Source organism: Solanum stenotomum, unplaced genomic scaffold (assembly GCF_019186545.1).
Source record: "Solanum stenotomum isolate F172 unplaced genomic scaffold, ASM1918654v1 scaffold18646, whole genome shotgun sequence".
NCBI lineage: Eukaryota > Viridiplantae > Streptophyta > Magnoliopsida > Solanales > Solanaceae > Solanum > Solanum stenotomum.
Window position 1 is genome coordinate 5,237 of NW_026025142.1, and position 9,553 is coordinate 14,789.

The 9,553-nt window shown below is 34.0% G+C and overlaps 1 protein-coding gene and 1 pseudogene across 1 annotated transcript in view; both read left to right on the forward strand.

The window, feature by feature from the left end:
- LOC125850693 (uncharacterized) overlaps positions 1-572 on the forward strand; it is a 2,580-nt gene extending 2,008 nt beyond the window's left edge. The window contains exon 2 of the mRNA XM_049530547.1: positions 484-572. Coding sequence (XP_049386504.1) covers positions 484-572 — 89 coding nt within the window. The remainder of the gene's footprint in view (positions 1-483) is intronic.
- A 2,238-nt stretch (positions 573-2,810) lies between these two features.
- On the forward strand, positions 2,811-5,590 carry LOC125850696 (disease resistance protein RPP13-like; annotated as a pseudogene).
- The last annotated feature ends 3,963 nt before the right edge of the window (positions 5,591-9,553 follow it).

Below are 9,553 nucleotides of genomic sequence, written 5' to 3' on the forward strand. Positions count from 1 at the left end.
AAAAAAAAAAAAAAAAAAAAAAAAAAAAAAAAAAAAAAAAAAATTTTAAAGATTTTAATTTATCAAAAATCTTGACATTAGAACCTATAGTTATGGGCCCAAATATGTTGATATGGAGTGTTTTTTTTTTTATCCCAAAGTAAAATTCCCTAATATTTCAAAGAGTAAAAAAAAAGTATATCAATATTTAGTTAAGTTACTCCACAAGAAATCAAACAAAAGAAGTATATTTTTGGTTAAATTATACCACATAATTTAAAAGAAAGAAGTTTTCTTTTGTTTGTTCTTTCAATAACGTCAATTTAATAATAAAAAGCGATTCAATATTTTTCAATAAGGAGTTTCTTCTTATTGTTCTTGCAAAAGTATTTGAAAGTTCAACAATACAACTTTTTTCTTTTTTTAAAAAAATTACTTTGCAAAGAAAAACATGTTATGATTTTTATTTTTTTAAAATCAAAATTTGGGGCTTTTTATTAATAGAAGCAGGGAACAATACATCTCATTTGGGCCTAATGTCCAATTCTAATTACGACACGGATAAAGAAAGAGTTGCCAGTCTTGGACAGTAATCTTCCAGTTCCTTTAAAATTTTCGGCCAGTTACACGAACAATTCATTTTAGGCCTTCTGACCTTAATCAACATATATACATTTCTTGTAACATTTAAAATAATAAAGCTTGGTATAGCTCTATAATATGGTTTCAACTCTGGTTTGACATTTGCTTCCCACCATAACATTATCACATGAGTTAGTGTTTCTTCATCCTGGTTTTCACAGCACCAGCATCTCGATGGACCTTCAACTCCCCATCTTCTCACTCTATCATCCTTTTATGTAGATAAATTGTATGTAGAATATAAACTCTAATAATTAAATACTGATGAATTGTATTTACACCTCACAAAGGGAAAATCTTATTTGAGTACTTACGTCGAGTTAATAAATATATTCTTGATTTAAATTAACTTGATGTTTTTCTTGATAAATTATTTATTAAGAGTTTATATTTTAAAATTAATTTATTAATTATACTTTAAAAATATAAATATGACTATTAATAATCATAAATAGTTATTTAATGATATATATAATATTAAAAAATAATTATTTTGAATATATAAGCTAAATAATAAAATTTTATTAAATTATTTAACTATATTATATTATTTAATATGCAGATAATAAAAATGAAAATATGTGGAAACTCAATAATGTCATCATTGTATACATGTCAATGTGTAAAATTAAATGGACCCCACTGCACTAAATGATAGAAGACATAATTTGTAATTTAGTAGAAAAGTGTAGGTTTTTTTTCTAACGATGGTAAGAAGGCCCAAATAATAAGGCTGACAGTACAATATTTCTTTGCAAGCTGAACTTGCAGTATCTTTGAGGACCATAATACCCTTGATCTTTTCACTTAATGCCTAGAAACAACCATGTTGAAAGTGTTTCTTCTACTACTAGACTAGATAGATATGACCCGTGCTAACACGTGCCCAATATGTCATTTGGATGTGGTTACTTCGATATAGTTTCCTTTTTTTTTTCTTAAAAAAAATACAGCTTTCTGTTTCTTTTTGATTAAAACTGGATGTAAATTCCCAGAGGATTCTAACGGACATACATCCAATCATGGATTAATACAAAAAAAAATAGTTTGGACCAAAGAAGTTATATACTTGCAGTGTCAAAGCGTAAAAGTTAGAGAATTATAACTGTCAAGAGTTGCATTATAGTTGGTATTAGTGGTAGCACTAACCAAACATGTAGATCGGATAATTGAAGATTTAGCCACAAGTGGCATGCCTCTAATTAAAGGTTTTCATATTAATAATTGTCGAAAGCTGAAGGAGGATGAAAGACGTGAAGCGTATTTGATAATAGGAAAGCTAAATATACAAGCAAATCCCAATCGTCCTACATAACATTTCTTCATTTTATCTTTTATATAAATTAATAATATTTGTGTTAAATCAACAGAGAAGAAGTTGTCGCTTGAAGACATTCACCTTCATCAACTTGGCTTCTCCAACCATCAATCAAGTTCGATTAATATTTTTTCAGTTCCTCTTTGTCTAACTAAATTCGATAACAAGTAGTGAGGGGTACTGAATCTTCTTGTGGTAGTGAGTATTGCTCATACCTCATTGAGCAATCAACAAATTCGACTTCACAAGTACTCAACAAGAATGATTTTGCACTACTTAGACAAAGGCCACAATCTAAAAATTCAATAATGCAGTTGCAAGTAGCATGGCCATAAGCTAAAGCATCATTAGGATGAGGAGATGTTATAATCATAGCCTTGATTATATTTGGTGTCACATTTTGTAATGCTTCAACAACATAAGCCAAACTTAGTGCAAATGGACCACTCTTATCATACACATTGCCATTGCAAATATGGTTAATTTCTTTGGTATTTCTTGCATCTTCTTATGCCCATCTCTATTGGTTTAAATAGATTTGTCCATCTCTATTGGTTTCTCCATCAATGCAAATTAATTAAATATTCCATGATTTTGGTTTAAATAGATTTGTCCATCTCTATTGGTTTAAATAGATTTGTCCATCTCTTGTTGACATATTTGACAATACGTATAATTATTACTTTTAGACTTTTCTCCGTAGATATTTTCCCACAAGTTGTGTAATGGTTGTTGAAGAAGCTTTAATACATATTTCAACAATCACGCAAGTGGACCCTTTGACACACTATTTATCTCTACTGCTTCTGAGTGTATATCCCTTATTCCAATCTACAACCTCCTCTTTTTTTCAATCAAAACTAGTTATTCCTCTTTTCCAGATAAAAATCAACACTCCTGAAGATGGCTGATGCCTTTCTGTCATTTGCAGTTCAAAAATTGGGTGATTTCCTCATTCAACAAGTTTCTCTGCGTAAAAATCTGAGAAAGGAAATTGAGTGGCTGAGAAATGAGCTACTCTTCATACAGTCTTTCCTCAGAGATGCAGAACAAAAGCAATATGGAGATCAAAGAGTTCAGCAATGGGTGTTTGAGATCAACTCTATTGCTAATGATGCTGTTGCTATACTCGAGACTTACACCTTCGAGGCTGGTAAAGGTGCTAGTCATCTCAAGGCTTGCGCTTGCATATGTAGGAAGGAGAAGAAATTTTACAATGTTGCCGAGGAGATTCAATCACTCAAGCAACGAATCATGGATATCTCTCGCAAACGAGAGACTTATGGTATTACAAATATCAATAGTACTAATGCTGGAGATGGGACAAGTAATCAGGTTACAACATTGAGGAGAACTACCTCATATGTGGATGACCAGGATTACATTTTTGTTGGACTTCAGGATGTTGTACAAAAATTGCTAGCTCAACTTCTCAAAGAAGAGCCTCGTCGAAGTGTCCTCTCCATTCATGGCATGGGCGGATTGGGCAAGACCACTCTTGCGAGAAAACTTTACACCAGTCCTGATATACTCAATAGCTTCCATACACGCGCTTGGATATGTGTTTCGCAAGAGTACAACACCATGGATCTTCTTCGGAATATCATAAAATCCGTCCAAGGTCGCACCAAGGAAACTCTAGATTTGTTGGAAAGGATGACAGAAGGAGATCTTGAAATTTATCTTCGTGATCTATTAAAAGAACGCAAATACCTTATGGTGGTTGATGATGTATGGCAGAGAGAAGCATGGGAGAGTTTGAAAAGAGCATTCCCGGATGGCAAGAATGGCAGCAGAGTCATTATTACCACGCGCAAAGAGGATGTCGCTGAAAGAGCAGACGACATAGGTTTTGTTCATAAACTTCGTTTCCTAAGTCAAGAAGAAAGTTGGGATCTCTTTTGTAGGAAACTACTTAATGTTCGATCAATGGTTCCAGAAATGGAAAGTCTAGCTAAGGATATGGTGGAAAAGTGTAGAGGCTTACCTCTTGCAATTGTTGTATTGAGCGGACTACTTTCACATAAAAAGGGGCTAAGCGAATGGCAAAAGGTGAAAGATCACCTTTGGAAGAACATTAAAGAAGATAAATCTATTGAAATCTCTAACATACTATCCTTAAGCTACAATGATTTGTCAACTGCGCTCAAGCAGTGTTTTCTCTACTTTGGTATTTTTCCAGAAGATCAACTGGTCGAGGCTGATAACATAATACGGCTGTGGATGGCGGAGGGCTTCATACCCAGAGGAGAAGAAAGAATGGAGGATGTCGCTGAAGGCTTCTTGAATGAACTGATAAGACGAAGCTTGGTTCAAGTGGCTAATACATTTTGGGAAAGAGTTACTGAATGTAGGGTTCATGATTTACTCCATGATCTTGCGATACAAAAGGCATTGGAGGTAAACTTCTTTGACATTTATGATCCAAAAAGCCACTCCATATCCTCTTTATGTATCAGACATGTGATTCATAGTGAAGGAGAAAGGTACCTCTCACTTGATCTTTCTAACTTGAAGTTGAGGACAATTATGTTCTTCGATCGAAATTTTCGTAAGACGAGTCTTATAAACTTCAGGAGTGTGTTCCAACATCTATATGTGTTGTACTTGGATATGCAAGTTTGGAAGGTGTCTATAGACGTACCTGATGCCATTGGAAGTTTGTACCACCTCAAGTTCTTAAGCTTGAGAGGTATCCGTGATCTTCCCTCTTCCATTGGCAACCTCAAGAATCTACAGACACTTGTTGTCAATGGGGGCGGATACACTTTCCAACTACCCCGCGAGACAGCTGACCTGATAAATTTAAGACATTTAGTTGCTCGGTACTATTCAAAACCTCTGGTAGGTATAAGCAAACTCACTAATCTTCAAGTTGTTGATGGCATCCATTGTGATCAATGGAAAGATGTTGACCCTGTTGATTTAGTCAATCTTCGAGAATTAAGGATGAATAGTATTAAGAAATCTTACTCCCTAAGCAACATTAGCAGCTTGAAAAACCTTAGCACTCTCACATTGTGTTGTGAAGATTATGAATCATTCCCATCCCTTGAATTTGTTAGTTGTTGTGAAAAGCTCCAGAAATTGATGTTAGGAGGGAAAATAGAGAAATTGCCAGATCTGTTTCCAAATTCCATCATCAGTACTGAAAGAAGATCCGATGCCTATTTTGGGAATGTTGCCAAACCTAAGGAATCTCTATTTAGTAGCAGCTTATGAAGGAGAAGAAATAATGTGCAGTGATAACAACTTCAGTCAACTAGAGTTCCTTATTCTTGGTGATCTTGAGAAGCTAGAAAGATGGCATTTAGGCACAAGTGCAATGCCTCTGATTAAAGGTCTTGGTATCTATGACTGTCCAAATTTAAAGAAGATTCCTGAGAGAATGAAAGACGTGGAGCTGTTGAAGAGGAATTATAATAAGTGGTGAAGCTTTTCAAGCATATATATATATATCTTCTGCCAAGCACTTGAAGACATTGGTTATTAATTTCAGGGCTGTCAGTGAGAGTGGTTTTAGTGTGATTGGTTTGAAGATAATTGTTTTTGCCAAAAATGATTTTGTGATGTTTCAATTAATTGGTCGACTGTATGTGCTCTTGCTTATCCACATTTAAGACAATGCTTTATATGTTAAAATGAAATTAAAAATAGTATATGCTACTCTCTCTTGTCCACAATTTAGCATTTTTTTGTTCCTCTCTTATAGTGAAAATGGTCAAAAATAACCTTAAATTATGGGAAAGGAACAAAAATATCTTCCATTTATAGTTTGGCTTAAAAATATCATTATTATCAATACTTTGGTTCAAAAATACCCTTGCAGTCAATACTTTGGTCCAGAAATGCCCCTATAGTTACAAAATGCCCTTTTTCGAATAAATATATATATATTTTTTCCTTTTTAAACACATCGTCTTCTTAATTAAAATATTATTAAAGAACACCATTCTTGTTTTCTTTCTTCTAAAAATCACTTTAACAAATAAAAATGTAGAAAATATTTTGTTTTCTTCTTAATCTCGTTTTATCAATTAAAATAGAATAACTTCATGTACCCTTTTGACAGATAATATATATCATATTATATAGATATATAAAAAAGATCATAGTATATCTATCATTAATTTATGTTTATATAACGATAAAAAATTATAATAATAAAATACGAAATATTTTCATTTTTTATTTTTTTCTGAATTGAAGTAAGATAAACATTTGCTAAATTTTTTTAATAAATTATTAGAAAAAGAATGTGTTAAAAAGAAAATAATAATATATTTATTTGGAAAATGAACATTTTTGACTCATTAAATAACAATAAGGGCATTTTTGGACCAACGTATTGAAAGCAAAAGTATTTTTGGATCAAACTACAAACGGATGATACCTTTTACATAGTGTAAGGGCATTTTTAACTCTTTTCGCTCTTTTATATAAATAATATTTGTGTTAAATCAACAGAGAAGAAGCTGTCACTTGAAGACATTCACCTTCATCAACTTGGCTTCTCCAACCATCAATCAACTTGGATTATTTCAACATTCTGTTTTTTCTTATGTTTTGTTTTTTCAATGTTTAATTTCTTTCTGTTTTTGGAAACATGTGTTGGAAGAGAACTTTTTCTTGGACTTTGTGATGACCTAATTAACGGAGTACAGACGTCGCCCTTGACAGTGTTGGCTTCGTTCCCTACATAGGATTTCTATGATGAGTCCAATATGGCTACCAATCAACTGCTTTTGTTATGAAAAATACAGGGATCACCTGCTCAAATTTATTGATAATGAGTCAAGGTATGCATAAGTTTTAAAAATGAATTTTATTATATGCTATGCGTCTATGTTGTTTGAACTCTTCAAAGATGTCATTAGGTGTCTATCGGGTTCTCCAAAAGTAGAGTATTTTTAGNTGAAGATTATAATTGCACTTATACATAGTAAAAAACTACCTACTTTTATGATAAAACTTTTTGGTGCTTTAGTGATTGATTGGAAAAACATTGGCATATTTGATGAGAGAAGAGGAAAAAATTAAGATATTGGAGTACAGATGTCGCCCTTGACAGTGTTTGCTTCGTTCCCTACATAGGAGGGCGATGATGAGTCCAATATGGCTACCAATCAACTGCTTTTGTTATGAAAAATACAGGGATCACCTGCTCAAATTTATTGATAATGAGTCAAGGTATGCATAAGTTTTAAAAATGAATTTTATTATATGCTATGCGTCTATGTTGTTTGAACTCTTCAAAGATGTCATTAGGTGTCTATCGGGTTCTCCAAAAGTAGAGTATTTTTAGAGAATTCAACACAGATAGTGCATCAAAAGTGAAGAGTGTGTGCAACTTAGCTATGCACAACTCTATAAGAGGCTATTAACTTCTGTTCTTATGAAAAATACAGGAAATATTTGCTTGAGTTTATTGGTAGTTTTTAGAATTTATTCTCTTCCCCTAACTAAAAGTCCATTACAACTACCTAATCTTTTCCATGGCGGTCATATGTTATTTACTTCGATAAATGACATACCATTGTGAAATGAAAATGTTGATAGATTACTATTTGAAAGTGATTATAATTAGGCAAGTTATATTTCGAATTTTAGTCTTTAGACTGATCATAAACATCTCTGATTGATTTCTTTATACTGATATATTTACAACTAATTTGTAGCTCCGATTTAATTTTCATGTTTTAGTCGAACATTTGCAATGACAACGTAATAGATGGAGCTGACCATGTGTTAATCAAGTTAGGTCAAAATCACAACTTAAGAAACTCAGGAAGTCCTACAATCTCCAAAAGTAATGTCATTATATGTTTTTTCTATTGAAATCCTCACGAATCATTGATAATAACAGAATCGTCTCTGTCATCAACATGAAGTTTATATGTAACATCCGGCAATATGAAATAATTGAAGAGGCTTAGAATTGGAAATTTTCATTTTTGGAAAGAATTTAAAGTTTTGGAAATTTTGGCTACGTATGGAAAATGTGAAATTTTGGCCAACTTTGAACAGCCATAAATTCTAGCTCAGGATGAGTTAGGTGGAATTCCAGTTATGGTTGCAAAGTTCGTGGAACGACCTTTCCAACGCCACCGAGTTTGCTCGATTCCGAGTTCGTATGAGGGAGTTATGACCTTTGAAAGTTGGGCAGTTGATAAGGAAATCCGTCCGGGAATCATTAAGGGCATTTTAGTCTTTTCCCTAGCCAATTCTTTTGAGCTCATAATGTTGTATTAGGATGATCTTTGGATCATATTTGTCCCATTTTTTTTGAAAGAGAAAGAGTTAGGGTTCTTGAGATTGAAGAAGAGAAGAAGGAGAAGAAGAAGAAGAGAAGAAAGAGGAGATTTGTCAAGACCATTGTGGATTTTCGTCGGGGGTGATCCCTATCAAGGTATGTGAGTTTTTCGTGTGGGTTGATCCTTTCCCTCACACACACCAAGTTTATTCTATGCTTTGAGATAAGATTGGGAATTGTTGTTGAAGTGTCGAAGTTGTTAGTTGTTGTTGATATTGTTGTTGAGGTTGTTGAAGTTATTGTTCGTTGTGAGGCTTGATTGGGTTGTGCATTAAGTTGAAACCTATTGTATGTTGAGGGGATTATGATTCTAAGAGCGATGACCCTTTAAAGGTTGATCCACCATCGATTTGCAGAAATTTCTGGGCTGTCGATCCCCATCTACGGGACTGACCTACGGACCGTAGATCGATCGACGGTCCGTACTGGTCAACCGTCAATCGAAACGGAAGTTGGTTTTTGGGGCATCGATCTACGGTCACGACCTACGGTCCGTGGCCTGACCTACGGACCGTAAGTCAAGACCGTAGGTCAACACTTAGTCCTTTTCTTAAATGAATTCTGGGGAAAATCTCTGACGCAATCTACGGACCTGCAGTACGGACCGTAAGTCCATCTACGGTCCGTCAATGGCGTTCGTAAGTCTTATCTGTGTCACCAGAAATCTGAAGTCTCAGCCAAGTTTCCCCTCTTCTTTTCTCACTTTCTCATGCATGTTCCAAAGTAATTCACCTATGTTTTATAGTTGTTTTCGACGTTCCAAAGTGCGTCTAAGCGTTCAAGAATCCTTCCATAACATGTGATCGAACACCTTGAATTCATAATTCCGATTCAAGGAAAGATAGTTCCAAGTCAAGTGAAGTTTCAAGTCGAGTAAGAGTCTTAGTTTCAAGCTAAGTCATGAGTTTAAAGTTGAGTTCTCTTTTTTAAAAAAAAAAGAAAAAGAGAAAGCTATTAGGGAACTAAGTATTCCCAAAGGAGGTTGTAAATGCTATTATTTTTGAATAAGAAGGGAATCATGATTTCTTTCCCCAAAGGAGCCTTTGGGCTAAAGTTTTGAGTAATTATCTCAATCAAAGAAAGAAGTTATTTTAAAAGCATGAGCCAAAGTATTTTTGGGAGTAGTATTGAGCACCGAATTGGGGACACGAGTTCATATTAACTCAACTCTCCATAAGAACCATGCGCCAACATGGGACTTGTCGTATCATTCTTTTTAGATGATCACGTAAGATTAGGCTAGTGGATCCACTAAGCAAAAGTAAGGTCCTATATCGATGGCAAGGTATAGGATGGTCCTT